General features: G+C 29.3%; 2 protein-coding genes across 2 annotated transcripts; one reads left to right on the top strand and one right to left on the bottom strand.

Annotated features, from left to right (window-relative positions):
* The first annotated feature begins 2,362 nt into the window (after positions 1-2,362).
* LOC133689187 (trihelix transcription factor GTL1-like) lies at positions 2,363-4,931 on the top strand. The gene is made up of 2 exons (XM_062108967.1): positions 2,363-3,139; positions 3,247-4,931. Exons 1-2 carry the CDS (start codon positions 2,613-2,615, stop codon positions 4,604-4,606), a joined length of 1,887 nt encoding a protein of 628 aa, XP_061964951.1. The 5' UTR covers positions 2,363-2,612; the 3' UTR covers positions 4,607-4,931.
* A 4,452-nt stretch (positions 4,932-9,383) lies between these two features.
* Positions 9,384-10,992, bottom strand: LOC133689124 (transcription factor MYB123-like). The gene is made up of 3 exons (XM_062108877.1): positions 10,641-10,992; positions 10,384-10,513; positions 9,384-10,252 (listed from the first exon to the last, which is right to left on the bottom strand). Exons 1-3 carry the CDS (start codon positions 10,762-10,764, stop codon positions 9,703-9,705), a joined length of 804 nt encoding a protein of 267 aa, XP_061964861.1. The 5' UTR covers positions 10,765-10,992; the 3' UTR covers positions 9,384-9,702.
* Positions 10,993-17,699: the final 6,707 nt, after the last annotated feature.

Here is a 17,699-nt window from a genome sequence, read left to right as displayed (position 1 = left end):
AAGCTAAAATTGTTAGAAGAGGAAAAAAAAAAAGTTGAGTCTAATTTCACGAAATATCATGATTTCAAATTAATTTATTGTGAATAAATATTATGCTTTAGAATTAAAATATTCATAAAATAATATCATATTCTTGAATCATGAAAACCGTAACCATGCTGTTTTACTTGGAAAAAAAATAGTGCTTTTTCATTAATATTTTTAATTTATTAAATTTATAAACTGATCTCATTTTAAATCAAATTTAATAATTATAATTAAAAGTTGTTTAGATGACTTTCTTTGTCAAGTTTCAAATACTACTGGCGACAATATGACAACCAAATAAAAGATCATGTGGGCACGAGTTCATTAAAGTTCAATAATGACTGTTATTGGTTCTAAGCCTGGAAATTTCTTTTTAATTTATTTATTTTCAAATATATTTGATCACACACGCATACACACACCTGCACATATATATTATATTGATACTTTTTAAAAAATATAATTGTATTAAAAGTTTAGTTTTTCATTTCATTAAATTAATATGAAAAAATCAATTGCTCAAAATAAATAATTAATTATTTTATACAATTTAATAATAAAAAAACAAATAAAAAATAATGTATGTGAGTAAATTAATAATTAATAAGTTGAATAAAATTAATTAATTTAAGAGTGAGTTATATTAAAAAGTATAAGAATTTTACCAAATGAGTGATTTTTTTAACATTACGAGATAAAATAAATTTATTTATAATTAAAATATAAATAACATAGAGAAATGAAAATTAGCAGTATTCTCAAATAAACTAAATTTAACAATGAAAAGGTAGGGAATTAATGAATGATAACAAAAAAGTTTACATTTGTGATGAAATTATTATTTTGCATTTTCAACTATATTAAATTTGAGTTGGTGCAAATATGTTTTTGACATGTGATTGGTTTAATTATTTATTCATCAATAACTATATGGGACGAAATGATTTAATAACTAAGTAAATTATAATTTTATTATATTATCTTCTTAGCAATGAATTTTCTTTATATAATTACAATTTCTTTTTGAATTTGATTTTGATGAGTGAAAATAAATTACCATTCTAAGTTTGTTTAAAAATAATAATAATCTCTATTTATTTTTTCAAATATTGCAAGTTTGATGATGATATATATATAAAGTAAATCAAATTTTTATTTATTTTATTCTATCACATCCATCATCCATCAAGTAAAATACAAATTTATTTATTATGTCTGGTATATCACTCCTAAAAACAATAATATTGTTTCATTTATCCATATGTCTCAACTATCTTTTTTTTTATTCTATCCTTAAATAATAACTAAACAATATCCAAAAGTGTCAAAGCTTTTAAATATTTACTAGATAACTGCATGTACTTTGATACAGCCAGGTAAAAAAAATAAAAAATATATATATGTAAGCATTGTTAACTTTTTTTACGAGTAAAGTTTAGGCTAGGTGTTGTTTTTCCGTTAAACTTGCCTGAAATGATAGACTTGACTTCAATATTTTTTTATTCAAGTTAATTGTGGGTTTTGGAGATAATTTTTTGATCGTTAGAGGCTATAAATATATTTTACAAGGTATTTGGGGTATTTTATTGTTTTTTTGGATCGAGATATACTTGTTAAAATGATTTTTTCTTGGTCTAAAATAGATTAGTCTAATTTTATGATGAATGGAGGTCTCTGAAATCTAAACAATAGAGGCGATGTGTCACCTTTATTTTTCTTCAAATCATTAAGTGGTGAACAATTGAGTGTGTGGGTTGTTCGAGGTCTTTTTATGGAGTCCCAGGAGCTCTATGTCTTCTTAACCTAAGAGACTAAGACTTTTTTGTTTTTCTTTTATCTATTACAATTGTATTTATTTTTTTTTAATTTTTCTTCTATATTTTTTTTTTAAATTTTCATCACTTAATATTTAGTTGATCATTAATTGAGTAACGTAATTTATTTTGATTTGATTTTTTTTCAATCACTTTTATATTTTGTTGGTTCTTAATTTTATAATTGCTTATTTTAAATAAAAAATTATATATAAAAAAATTATAGAAACCAATTAAGTTAATGACGCAAGTTATGAGTTTAGTTGGGTAAGGAAGGAGCTTGTTAAATTTTTTATTACATTAATAATTCTCAATTTATTTAATTAAGTATATACATTATCCTTTTTAATTCAATTTATATTTTTATATATATAAAAATACATCATAAAAGTCTGTATATAATTTAAAAAAAAAACATTTTACCTGATGTGAATCACATTTCAAATGGCTAGTGTTATGTAATAGGCAGATAATTGGGGGTTAGCAATCACTAAAAAAACCCTAACGAGAAAGATGACGTATTCCATATTTCCATGTAACAGCCTCTCTCTCTCTCTCTCCCCCTCTCTCTCTCGCTCTCTATACTTCACCTCCTTCCTCTCTAGCTAGTGTCTAGGTTTTCGATCGGTCTTATCCAGTTAAAGTAATATCTCCCCCTAACTTCTCCTGTTTTTGGCATTTCATATTGTCATTTTTTCTTCTCTGAAAACAAAGAAGCGCTACTGTTCCTTTTGGTCACAATCTACTCAAAAGAAAAAAAAAGAAAAAGAAATGCAGCCTAGCTATGGACTACCAGACATCGATCATCATCATCATCATCATCATCAACAACAACAACAACAACAACGGCAACAACATTTGATGGAAGATGATTATTCCTGCTCACCATCAGTTTTACCCATTTCCAATCTTCAAAATTTAAACTATCCTTACCAGCCCCACTTGCACCCCCACCTCCAACAACATAAACACCCACATCAGGTTTTATTGCAGCAACACCACCAGTTGTTTTATCCATTTCAACAACAACAACAGGTCCAGGGCCAGGGCCAAAGCCAAAGCCAAGACCAGGTTAACCCATCATTATTTTCTGTGAATTTCAAGTGGGGACGCGATTACGAAGACAGTGGCGACAAAAAGGCTGGTGATTTGAATAATCAAGAAGAAGCTGCCTGCACTACCACCAACACTACTACATTTCTTGATGGAAATGTGCATAGTAATCCACCACATGCCATTTTAATGCCTCATTCTTGGCATCCCCGCGAAGATTCTACCACTATCAAAGAACCCTTTTGGTAATTTATTGCTAAACATTTATTAATCACATGACTTTTTGCTTACTTCGCTCTTTATAAAGTGGGTACCATGTCATGTCATTTATGTGTTTGTGTAAATGTTACAGGAAACAACTCAATAAGCAGCGGAGTGGAAGTGAGGAGAAAGAAATTAATGAAAGTAAGACTAGTTACTTTAGCCCTTTAGAGATGGAACAAGTAGTTGATGAAAGTAGTGAGGGGTGCAAGAATTTGGAAAGCAAATTTCCTCTCTTCAATGAGCTTCAAGCTATCTATAGTCTTGCACAGATTGCTGAAGCTAATCAAACAGGCTCTGGTTCTGTTCTCACGTGCGACAATTCACCAACAAATGCGGGTCTTTCAATGCCTTGTAATGCTTCAAATGGGCAAAATGTTGGTGCCTGTGGTGCTGCCAATAATGTAATTGGGGTTGATCGTGGGTCAGAGAATTCGATTGGAGAGGAAGCTTCATTGAGGAAATGCCGAAGGAGGAAGAGAAAGGGGAAATTGAAGGAGAAATTAAATTACATAGCTGGGTTCTTTGAGAACTCGGTGAAGAAAGTGATGAATCACCAAGAAATGTTGCATAGGAAGTTCTTGGAAGTGATTGAGAGAATGGATAAAGAAAGGGCAGAGAGAGAAGCAACATGGAGACGCCAAGAGGCTGAAAAGTATAGCAGAGAAGCCATTTCTTTAGCACATGAACGGGCTTCAGCTTCAAGTAGAGAGGCTCAAATTATTTCTTACATAGAGAAGATCACAGGCCAAAGTATCAATCTTCTTACTAGAATGGCTCCACCATTGCTGCAACCAGAAATTTCTAATGAGCCCATCAAAGAAATTACACCTACGAAAACTGACAGCCATAGCAAATGGCCTAAAGATGAAGTTGAGGCATTGATCCAAGTTAGAAGTAGAATAGAGATTAAGTTTCAAGAACCTGGCTTAAAGGGTCCTCTTTGGGAAGAGGTAAGTTCTTTAATGAGTTCAATGGGCTATCAAAGAAGCGCCAAGAGGTGCAAAGAAAAGTGGGAGAACATCAACAAATACTTTCGAAAAGCCAGGGAAAGTCCAAAGAAGGGGTCTGCGCGATCCAAAACCTGCTCTTATTTTAATCAATTGGATCAACTATACTCAGGAACTCTCATTAACTATCCTGCTAACACTACTTATATGCCATCAAGTGGCATTGAGTTTGGCATCAAAAAGCAAGGCTATACAGAGCTTTTTGAAGTCTTCTCTGTCAGGAGAGACTACCTTGCAAATGTGAGGAATCCCCTTGGTGTGGACGTAATAAGTTCTGAAATGGGCTCTTCGAGATCTGAATTCGATGGATTTTCTGACCAAAACACAGTACTAGAAGATGGAAGCAGTGAGCAGGATATAGAAGCTTACAAAGATGATAAGCAAAAGGATGGTGAGCAACAAAATGGTGGTGGTGGTGGTGACGAAGAAATCGAGACTTGAGGGTAAGCGTTGTTGAATAGAATACCATGTTCATATCAGTTTTAATTGCAAGTTTGTTCTTCTTAAATACTTTCGATGAATTTGAGGCAAATAGTATTCAGCTCCTTTCTGCTAATATTTGTTCGACTCAGAATTTCAAGTCTTGCTGGAACTGACTGTTCATACTAGTAACAGATTTTTTATACTAAGCGATATATAGTCAGTTGTTAGAGCTAATTGTTATAGAGGAGGATGAATTTCATCGAAGCCACAACTTGTTCCATTTTGAATTAGATCTACCTGGTTTATTATAAGCAGAAGGTTTGGCCTTGTTTAGTTATTAACATTCTCCAAGTTTGTTGGCCAAATTTGAAAGAAAACCATTCCACTGTAGCTATTGATAGTTATCAATTAAAAAGAAGGTAATGCAATCCCTTTCTTGTTTTGGTGCTGGCTCTATCAAGTGATGGATGTGCGAAACTTTTAAGGTTTACTGACCATTCTAAGATCCTACATTTTCCTCTCTTATTTTACATACTCCAGTTTGATGATTACTTCCCAAGGATGCATCTCAAATGACCATTCCTAAGTTTTTCCTCGAAAAGGTTTCACCTGCCCCATCCTGATCTCCTCGTTGCTTCCATTCTCCCTTGTCTTTCCATGTTTTTTGTTTTCTGAACAAAATACTACTAAATTAAGCATGGTTGACACTGTTTGAAGGATCATTTTACTCTTTTTGATACTATAGGGATTAATCAGTTGCTTTGATAAATTGCAGGGACTAAATTATAATTAAATCTTCTTTAGAGTACTCAATATTTATTTTTTCTTTTTGGGAAGAGTACTTAACAATGGCTTTTGGGAATACTATTTTTTATATGAGATCTATATATGACAACATCCTTGACTCCGTGCTTAATTTTCATATTCATCCACAACTAACATATAAGAAATCTTCATTACAAAAAACAAAAAATAATAATAATAAGAAGTAACATTTCAAAATGTTATATATATATATATATATATATATATATATATATATATATATATATATATTTCACAATTTGCATGGACAGTTTTTTGAAGCAAGTTTTCATTCATCAAGACTAGGTCTTTTTCGGTCAAGATTAAGAAAGTCATTTGTATAAACTGATAAATTTATATAAAAAAAGCTGTTTCTTACTAGCCTTAATAGTTATTGAATATTAATAAAATTAATTTAAAAATGCATTATTTATTATATCTAGGTAATCATATTTGGAATTGATAGCATTTATTCTTTAATTATTATATATTATATTATAAAAACAACTAAAAAGCTTAGCAAAAACACTAACTAGCACTCGTCATTCAAATAGTGCACCTTTTCTTTGTCCTTTAAAGTTTTTTTTTTTTCAGTCTCAAAACTTTTTATTTTTATTTTATTTTTTCACGCTGCATTATTTCGCATATGAGTCTATAAACTCTTTTCATTAACTTTCTATTGGCATCTCACAGCTATTTCCCAAGGTCTTTTTAATCTTTAAGTATCACATTTTCCAATATTTTTTTGCCTTTAGACTTTTTTGTTTTCCATTTTGGTTATTTTAGTTCTTATAATTTTTATTTTGGTCCAAATCTTTTTTATTATTATTATTTTTACATTCTCTAGTTTGAGCAAGGAAAGGAAAAGTTGATGATTGGCCAAATTTAGATCATCAAACAAGACATTTTTAATATCAACGAGTTTTATTTTATAAAAATAATTTAATTTAGATGATTTTACCTTTATTTTGCTAGAAAAAATAGATCAAACTTGTTAAGATTTTTTTGACCTTGATTTTATTGTTTTAAAAAAACCAATTTAGAGGTTTTTTAGTTGGAATATTAGTTTTTTAAGGTTGTGAGGGTGTTTATTAGGTGAAATATGATCAAATATGGCCTTTTCGATCCAAAGAAACCTAACCTAATTTTCCAATTATTATAGAAATCGAGTTTTTAATGATGAGTCACCTGATTTTTTTAAAAAAATGGATGACACGCTCTTTTGCTTTTTTAATCCAAGCCAAAATAAAGAAAAGCTAGACACACTAGTCTAATCTTGCAAAGTGCGGTGTTCTATTTAGATCCAAGTACCTTATTTCTGTTTTCCTGTAATTGTTTTCTTTTTTGGATTTAAATTAAAATTAAAATTCAAAGAAATTATTTTTTTGGTATTAATCTTTAATTCAAATTGGATATTTTAATTTTTTTAGCTGAATTTTACTTAAATTAATTAATTAAAAATATGTTTAGGATATTATTTAATAAAATATAATTTATTTGTTTTTAATATTTTGTTAGTAGGATTATAGCATATTTTTCTAATGTAAACAAACAATTTTTCTGTGTAGCTCTCATGATATTTTTTTCTCTAAACGTTTTTGCTATTGCTTTTCTCTTTCTCTACGTGTTTATTTTTGTTTTTATTTAATTAATCAAAAAAATAATTATAGAAAATAATATTACTAGCCCCAATCAAATTCAAATTCGTGACTTGAATGATGGTCTAATAGGTTAACCTGAATCAGTAAAAAATATCATCATCTCAAGATCATATTCTTAAAAAATAAAATAATAGTGATTTAATAACTTTTTTTAATTGAATAAGGTTTTAAAAGGGATGACCGGGTCATGTTTGCAAATGCTAGGTCAAACAAGTGACATCAAGTCAATTTTAATATAGTTTAATAGTTTTATTTTAATTAAATTTAAAATTTTATTATTTTTTAAATAATGACATATATTTAAATAAAAAAATTAAATAACACAACACAATACAAAATCATGTTTTTTTATCTAAATTTATCCTTTAATTTTTCAGTTTAGTTTTTAATTATCGATAATTACTCTTTTTAACATTAATTGATGCAGTTTTATTAAATGCACACATTAAGATTTTAATTTACACTTGAAAATCTTCTTGATTTTTAAGAAAAAACTCAATAATGCCTAAATATTTTTTTTTGGTTAAAATTAATTTTTGATCTAGCACGGATCGCGAACATGGGAACTAGTATATTCTAAAAGCTAATTGAATAAATATACTACAGTTACAGAATCTATATCATATTGTAACTAATCTTTTCAATGTTACCACATTGTATACAACTTAATAATCCAATGAAATGAGAGAAAAAGCTTTTCTTTTTTTCTTTTTTTTCCAATATTTTTTAAAAATGATTCTCATTATTCTCACTGTACATCTTCTCTCTCTAATTTTTAATCATTTCATTTTTTTATAAGCCAGTTTTTTTACAACGATGGAAAAAAGTTATCTTTCACCATGTTCTTAGTATAAATGTTATTTTCATCTTTTTCTTAATTATTTTCCCTTTCTATTTCCTTAAAGCACTTGCCAAAATTAATAGTGATATAATTTTTGTATTTTACTATGCAAAGGATCAATGCAATTTTATTACATGCTCATACTACATCCAATAAAAAATGAAAGACTAAATAATTAATTCAATTATATGAAGTAAATAGTTTTTGTTTAGGGGAACGAATAAATTTTTTATTTAATTCAAATAGATAGAATTGGGTTTTCACAGCAAACATATAATGGTTTGTATGTTTAATTGATATATTATTTTTAGATAATTGAGATTTTGTAACCATAAAATGTCCACACGACATTTATACTAAAAAAAACTGGTGAAAGATAACTTTTTTTCCATCATCACAAACAATTGACTTATAAAAATTAATTTTTTAAAAAAATTTAATTAAGTAAATTAAAAATATTGATGGAGTAGCATAATTAAAAAAATAATTGGTGAAATATTGTGATTGAAAAATATGATATTTATAACTTGTTACTATTCAAAATAATGATATCCATAAAAAAAATATTAAATGAGCATGAAATATGACTGATAAGAGAGATAAAAAAAAAACTCAAAAATATGCTAAGATTTAATTATAACATTACTGATACTATTAAAAATATCTCAACCAGATATTTTTAATAACACCAAGAAAGATAACTAATTGTTGTCAAAAACAAGTCATACTTGAGTTATCGTTAGTGATATTTTTTATTGTTAGATTCATTTTGTTAAGATTATTTTAATAGTATCAGTAGTATTATAACCGAAAATTTAAGTGTGTTTTATATAATTGCTAATAAAAAATAGCCTATAAAAAAAACTATTTTTAATTAATTTCTTTACATTGAATAAATATCTAGAACAATATTGATATCCCAAATTGATATTGTAATTTCTGTTTGGAATTATAGTAGTAATTATAGTTTAAAATATTTTTTATTTAGAAATACTCAAGATGATATTTTTTATTTTTAAAAAAATTATTTTTGATATTAACATGTAAAAACAATCTAAATACATTAAAAAATATTATTTTTTAAAAAAATTAAAATTTTCTAACGGCCCTGGCTTGAATAAAAAGCTAAAAGAGGCTGTATACTGAGGCCCGCGACTGGTGGAAACCTTTTTTAGTAGTCAAGTCCTGTCTGAATCATGACGAGTCTAATAGTTCAAACAAAAGGACACCAGCCTCGTAATTTTTGTCATTTGAATTGTTTATCATTTTAAAATATTTAAAATAATATATATTTTTTTATTTTTAATTAAAATAATGAAAAAGCATTAAAAAATAATTAATTTAAAAAAAAACGTGAAGAGACAAACAATCACATGCAATGAAAATCCATGTATAAAGGTTGGTTCAGTGGTTAAAAAATTGCTTGGATTGTACACATATCTGATAAATCATGCTACCAAAATACAGGATAAAATATAAGAGGAAAAAAGAAAGAAAGAGGATCCCAATCCATATTTAGCATATTGAGATTGAAAAAACTACAGTTCGAAATTGGAAATTTGTGTTCCAGTTAAAAGCACGCCGTTTCTTCCATACAGGGACCATCCAACTTATTCTAATTGGAATTCTTATGTTCAAATGCTGAGAAAAATGGAAACAGGCAAAGGGAATATATGAGCGAACTCTGCTCCCCTTATTTAATCTCAATAACCTGGAACAAGATAGGATAATGATAAAGAAGAAGAAGAAGCAGAAGACATGCTTATTAATCGCCTTGAATTGACAAGAAAGAAAGCAGTGATCGTTGATCAAGGACCCATAGCCAGTTCAAGTTCAAAGCCATCCTCACATATCCAATTCTGCAGCGTAGCCTCGGGGAACAAAGAAGCTTCATCTGGATAAGAAGGTGCAGGCCCATTAACAAGCATGTTATTGCTATCTGAGAAGATATCAGTATGGAGAAAATCAGAGAAGCTCATCTGCCCCATATCAAGATCCATCAAGAAGTTGCAAGGCACATCATTATCGTTAGTAAATAGCAAGAGCTCATCATTTGAGTTGGGATTTTCTATCAGATATTTTTCCAAGGTTCCTTCTTCAATGGAGGATGCTGTGAGAATCTGATCAGTCTCTATATTTTCAGCCAAGACTGGTGGTGAAGGAAGACTACTGTTTGTGCATGGTGCCGCCTTATTCAATCCTGTTGAGGTCTTTCTGGTTTGTTTTTTTGTGTCTTTATTCCCTCTTCTAGGCTGTTTTTGATCGTTAGCTTGTACCTTTCTTTTCAAGGTTGAATTCCAGTAATTCTTGATCTCATTGTCCGTCCGACCTGGAAGCCTTCCAGCTATTAAAGCCCATCTACGTACACAGCAAAATAGTAAAAAATCTGTAATTAATTACTAGTACTATCAATCATGTGATAAAAAGAAAAACTATATTGTTTAGAGGTGCTGTTATTGATTAATTAATGGTGATGAGGGGAGATTAACCTGTTGCCTAAGAGCTTGTGAAGCCTAATAATGAGATCTTCTTCATCTGGGCTAATGTTTCCTCTTTTAACATCTGGTTTTAGATAATTCAGCCAACGAAGCCTGCAACTCTTGCCACATCTCTTCAGACCTGTACCAATAACAGTATGTTTACTGTTTGTCATGCAACTGTACATACCATACAATTTCTACTACAAAATAAAATAAAATAATTCGAGTGCTCCACTAATTACTAGAACTTGTAAAGTTTAACTTGCCTGTTTCCTTTGGAACCCTAGCCCAGTTCCCTTCACCATAATTTCTAACATATGCTGTAAGAATTTTGTCTTCAGTAGCAGTCCAAGTTCCTCTAATTATCCGCCCTTTTGGACTTCTACCCATCCTCTCTCTATCCTCCCTCTATATTCCTCAAAAGTTCAAGCAATATATTCGATTGGGATGGAATGTGAGATCTTATAGAGGGTCTTGTTCGATTCTGAGGTTACTGTATGTCCGACATTACAACTTCGGTCATTATTTATAATGAAGAATTGAAATAAAAGGCACTGAGTAGGGGCCTCGCAGTTATGAGCTGCAGCAACAGCTCCTCCGTCCCATTTGTGGCTTGTAATGAACAGCAGTTTGTTGAGCGTTTGGCTTAGGTTTTCTGGGGCCAGCCTGGGTAGATTGAAAGGGACTGCATAACGTTAAATGTTTGTTAAATAATCAGAGAGCACCCCCTTTGCAAAAGGCAGAATAAAGCAATGCTTCACTTTTCATATTTGAAAAATCATTTACAGTTGTCTGTACACTCAACGAAATACACGGACAAAAAATTAAAATAATAATGAAATGGTAAAATTGCAAACATGACTTTTATAGCTTATTACTATTTAGAATAACGATATCTAATAAAAATTATTAAATAAACAAAAAGAAAAAAAATAAAATAAAACCTGGAGATACAATGAAACTCTAATTATGACACCATCAATAAAAAAAAATCCCAACAAAACAAATTTAATTATATAAAAAAAAGTTATTAATAACTATATGAGTGAGCTACACTTATTGTCCAATGATAGAGGGTGATCTGCTTGTTTTTTACGGTAAATGTAAGTCACTTAGGTCATCGTTGGTAAACCTTGGTGTCATTAGATTCGTTTTGTCGAGATCTTTCTAAAGGTACTAGTGATGTCGTAATCAAAATGTTGGTGTGTTTCCGGGGTTCTTCTTATCATTTTTTTTTATCTCTCATCTCTCTTGTCCATCTAATCTTTTATTGCATATCCTTATTCAGAATAGAAACAAGTTATAAAAATTATGTTTTTGAATTAGCTATTTTATCAAAAAAAAAAAATTAATAGTGTTATTTTGGTGATATTTTTTAAAAATATGCTAAAATCCAAAAATAGAGAAAAAAGAAAAGAAAATGAAAGCTATTGCTGAAATTGCTTTTCTCAGGATTTAAAAAACCTGCTTGGTGATGAACAAACAATGACAGGACATAAATGCCGTTTGATTCGAAAGCAAATATGTAGAATACTGTTATCGAGTGAGTGTTTCTTACCATGCAGGTCTTCAACAGTGAACACCAACTATCATTTTGGCATTACTCGCAGATTACTGTGGCGATCTCAGCGATGTCTACTTCTGCAGACTTGAGATTGTCAAGAACGGCCACGTTTTCCTAACTAGCGGTGGAGGATTTGGCAGCTGGCTGATACGGCCAAGACTTGGTTGATTAATTTAGAACAAATTAATTAGCACATTTGTTATCTCTAAAACAACTAAAACAGTTGTGTGGGTTTAATTATTTATATATATAAATAGTAAAACATGTTGATTATTATTTTAAATATTTTATAATATATTTATATTGTATTTCAAGTTATTAACATGTGGCGCTGATTAGGTGCAAGTTGAGGATTTGAGCTTTGTGTTGTTTGTTTATTTTATATTTTTGCCCAAAAAAAAATGGATTTGCTTATGAATAAAATGTGCGTAAAAGTATATCTTATGAGCTTGGTGGGTAATATGGTTGCGGGTGCTTTTTAAATAACTTTTTGTATCAAAATACATGCTAATAATGTTTTTTTATTTTTTAAAAATTATTTTTGACATCAGCACATCAAAACGATCCAAAACGTACAAACTATATTAAATTTTAGCAAAAAAAATCAATTTTTTTAGGAACGCGGGTTGAACCGCGTTCCCAAACATGCTCTATATTTACATGTATGGGTGGTTAAGAAGAAAAACTAATCAACCATTTTGTTTTGTTTTGTTTTTACGGGTGTAAAATTATTTTTGAAAAAAATTATTTTTTTATTTTAAATTATTTTAATGTATTAATATTAAAGATAAAATTTTAAAAAATAAAAAATATATTTTAATATATGTTTAAGTAAAAAACACTTTAAAAAACAACTCCTACTACCATACAAAATAAATTCTAAATTTTATAATTATGGTTAGTTTAACTATTTATATAAATAATTAAACAAATTAAAATATTATTTTAAATGTAATATAACATATTAATGAATGGTTAAGAGTCTGGCACTAATTACGTGAAGGTTGAAAGTTTTTCTAGAAAAATGAATTTGCAATGGGGATCATCTAGAGGCCATGAGCTAGACAATCCTCATCCTTTGATGTCGAATAATGAATCTCGACTATCTATTAAGGTTGGGGATCATCATTTATAGTGTTTGAGAACTGACAAAGAAAGTACACTAGCTACTTTTTATTGGTTTCTAACAAACATAGCTGGTTAAAGTATAAGTTTCAGCCTCTTGTTTGAGCATTTTTAAGGCCATGAAAGAGCATTTGTTTTGTTTGAATAGAGTAAAAAATACAAGGTGTGACGGGGTATGTTTCTTGTCTTTGTTATGGAAGAGATGGAGAAGAAACAGGCTCTAGAAGGTGATAGCATAACCAAGATTTTTTCGGGACCTTTAGGAAAGAAAACCAACAGTGGCTAAACGACAAGTCATTCGACCCTTTTATATATACTTGTCTAGGATTAAACAAAACAGTGTGAACTAAAACAAATTGTTTTAGTCAAAACGCATCATTTTATATAAACAAAACGACACCACAAAGAAGTATAGGAAAAATACTATGAAGTCAGTTAATTTTTAATAAGTTGATTTTGTTTGTTAGAAAACTAAAAAATATAAGAATCTCTATTACACAAGCTGAATAAATTCAACAACAATAGTATTATCGAGCTTGAATATTTTATCTTTATTTATATTCTTGAAAATAAAACCTTAATGGATCTATCTTTGTAGTCTAAATTGATCTACTCACAAAACTAACCTAAAATCTATATTAATAAACCCAAATATATGAATACAAACAAGCCGATCATAATTAAAAACTAATTATTAATTAATCTCAAATAAGCTTTTAACTTTAGCTAATTAATCAAATACAAACCCCATATAAATTAAACTCATTAGAAACAATAACAAGATTATCAGGCCATTTAGATACCCCAAATAGAATATATAACAAAAATAAAACCTATCTGATGTATACTCTCTTCATGTGACATGAAAATCAATTCAAATATAAAATCTTAATATATATAAAAAATAATTAATATTTCCGCACACAGTTAAGACGTAATTAATATAAAATTCATAAAACATGTCATAACTTAATTTTAACCTTTTATTTTTATATATATTTTGGAAAAATAAAAGAAAAAATCTAAAAAAATATGTATTTTCAATCATTTTAATTAACTTTCATCATTTTGTTATTTTCTTCATTTTCTTGAAACCATAACCACTTTCCCTGCCCAGATCAGCAGCTCACGATTCCGTTCCGAACCACAATTCAGCCTCTTCCATCTCAATTCATAATTGCCCATAAAAATCCCAAACATCTCTTCCACTAAGAAAACTCCAATAACAGACCCCTCCACTCTCCCCGTGAACTGACCCAAGAACTACCATCTCAGATTCCACCTGTGACAGCCCTGCACCATCCACCAACGAATGTTGAATCAACACAGCCCCTTCTTCCTCTCGGCCGGCAGCAGTGCCACCTCCTCCATGACACCAGAAGTGGTAGCCCCTGGCCAAATACTCCTCAACTACCACCATCAGTCAGCCCTATCATCATCACCAGCAGCCCCTCTTTCTCCACATAACCCAACTGTTAACCCTCCTCCTCCTCACAGCTGAGACTGCCACGATAAAAAAACTCCAGCCCACACCACACCTACGGTGTCCTCCACTGCAACCAACCACCACGAAGGAAACCCACCGTTCCAGTCATCATCGCTAACCTTTTTGCTCTCAAATCCAGCACCATAAAAATACCAAAACACACATCGATATTTTCATCTCTCTGACCGAAACCACAACTGCCACCCACCGAAACCACAACTCAACAGTGACCACCACTTCTACCTCGCAACTGAGGGAAGGAGAAAACAAAAACAAATCTATTTGATTATGCAGTCCGTTGTTTTTGCTTGCAGGTGCGCTTTAATTAACGCATGGTGAAGCCACGCGCACGCCATTTCGAATATAGTAAACTGACTAGCACGTGATAGGCACGAGAACCACGTGGTCCTACGTTATTTTTCAGCATTTTCTAGAGTTTTTCCACCCCGGAAATCAAATTTGAACCCCAAATAATTTTTTTTATTATTTGTGTGTTTAAATTTCATGCATGTTGATATTTTTATTTTATTACTGTGAAAGTCTATTTTTTTTTATTGTGGGTAATAACATTCTAATAAAAAATGAATAAAATAGAAAACATTACAAAAAAAATAAAATGTTTCATTTATCATCTTGTAATATTTTTCAGGTATATAATTTAATAATTTGAACTGGATTAATATAATCTCTTTAAAACCCATAGAACAATAATAATAGTGGGATTCGAGTCTATTTTCAAAGTAACCAAAATTAGTGGATTAAAGTCCAATATCAAATTTTCTAGCATTTTCAAGGTCCAACACCAACTTAATTTTAAAATCAAATATGAGTTGCACTCCAACGTCAATATTTTTTATAAATCTTGTATTTTTAGGAACTAGTATCATTTTTTGACATGTCTAAAGACAAATGTCAAACTTTTTAGAATATAATTAGAAATAAAAAATGCTAAAACTACATAAAATAATTGATGACAATCAAAAAAATAAATTTAAAAGAAAACACATAGTAAAGATAACGTTTTCTAAGAAAGAATATTGTAAGGGTGACGTTCTTCTTCTTTTAAGCATAGCTAACTCCTTACTTAAATTTATTGAATCAATGCTTATCTTTAGAATTCATAGTTTCTTCTAATTACTAGGTGATAACTCAAATTATTCATAATATGTATTTTTAGTCCCGACCAATAATATCCATTGAGGTGCAACAAAACACATGAAATCATAAAAGATAAGGTTGGCTGGAACTTTAAGAAGATTGGTTGCCTTGTTGCCAAATTTTAAAGTCAAAATAAGGTTGGATTAGACTCTTCTTACGCCATAACATCCATTTTTTCCATTTTTAGTCCAATAAATAACATTGGTTTCAAACATTTTCTTATTTAATTGTAAAACTGTATAGATGATGAGCTCAGGTCTGTTAACTTTCTCGGGGTTGGTTATGCCATTTATTTATAACCACGTTATATTATACTATACTAAAACAAATATATTATTTCACTAATTTTCCAATGTGGAGTCATACTTAGTTAGGGAATTATTTTACTAATTATATCTGAACTCAATGGATATTGATCTAAACGTGTCTAAATTATAGGGTTTTTTATATATATTTATCTTACTCGATAGGTAATGGATAGAGTACAAATATTATCAAACCTAACCTAAGATGTAAATATTTAAATCATATAAGCATCTATGTAGACGGGCCTAAATTATAGGGTTTTTTTATATATTTATCTTACTCAATAGGTAATGGATAGAGTACAAATATTATCAAAACTAACTTAAACCTAACCTAAGATGTATATATTTAAATCATATAGGCATATATGTATAATACTTATATTTTTTTATTACAATATAATATATACATATCTCAATATTGACACAATACACACATATGTATATATGTGTGTATTTATGCAACACGTAAAATGATGGGTTTTCCTCTTGGATCGATTGGGGTTTTGGATGCATTGGGATAAATCATAAAATTATAATTTAAAAGGCTCAGAAGTCGCCACTTAATATTATGGTTTGCAAGAGCCTGGGTAAGGGGACTAATTGTGCATGGAGAAGACGCGTCATCCCTAATGCACCCTACCTATGGCAAACTGCATTATTGATTGATTGTTTTTTCCTAAGTTTTGTTTCTATTTGTTGGTCCATTTAAAATTCAAGAAAGGTGCTCCTTAATAAGAAGATCTCTATCTTATCGGGTTAAAACCTAACCATTTTAAAATCTAAATTTTAACAATGTATTTATTTTTATTTTTCATCTTTAATACATGGGGATATAATTTACAATGTAGTTTTTAACCCTCAAATATTAAAGCTTACAATTAATTTCTAGCAATTTATTTTTGTCAATTCATTTAATTTAATATCGGGAGTATGCATTACGTTGTAAAATTCATACCCCAAATATTAATTAAAAAATTTATTTTTGTGGTGTTTTTGAAATTTTAGCCAAATCCTAATGGATAATCAAAAACTAATTATGATATTTATTAACTAACTTTTTGTATCTTTAAAGTATAATAAAAATACAATTGTTATTTTTTATAAACTATACATGAATTGTTTTTAGAATTTGCTCATATGCATAAAAATAAAAAAAACATATTTTTGTATTTTTTTAATTTTGAAAAAAAAATATTTTTTGTATCGAGTCAGTATCTTACAGTGTAAGTCTATAACCTTGATATTAAGTGAAATGGTTGAAAAAATATGCAAGAGACCCATAAATAATTTTAAAATGGCCCCTATTTTTCTTTTTAGAATTTTTAGAAATCATTTGGGGTTTGTTTGGCAAAAAAAAATAATGTGTTTTAAATCAAACAAGATACCAATTCGAAACAAGGTATTCTTTAACCATTCACTAATTTAATAATCCAACAAACAAGCAATCAAACATCATATTTAATTTTAGAAATTATATTCCAATCGCATACTAATTCAAGTGAATCAATACAAACCCAAACATAATTCATGCATCAACATTTAATATTCAAATATCAATCACAACCCTAGAAATAAACTCATTAACCAACATAAATTATCAAATCATTTCAAACCAAAAACACACATCAACCCAAACCAATAATGTCTAAGCACTCCAAAAATTTACACAACAATGAGCAATTTA

The sequence above is a fragment of the Populus nigra genome, chromosome 3 (assembly GCF_951802175.1).
Source record: "Populus nigra chromosome 3, ddPopNigr1.1, whole genome shotgun sequence".
Lineage (NCBI taxonomy): Eukaryota > Viridiplantae > Streptophyta > Magnoliopsida > Malpighiales > Salicaceae > Populus > Populus nigra.
This window is presented reverse-complemented; position numbering and strand designations above follow the sequence as displayed.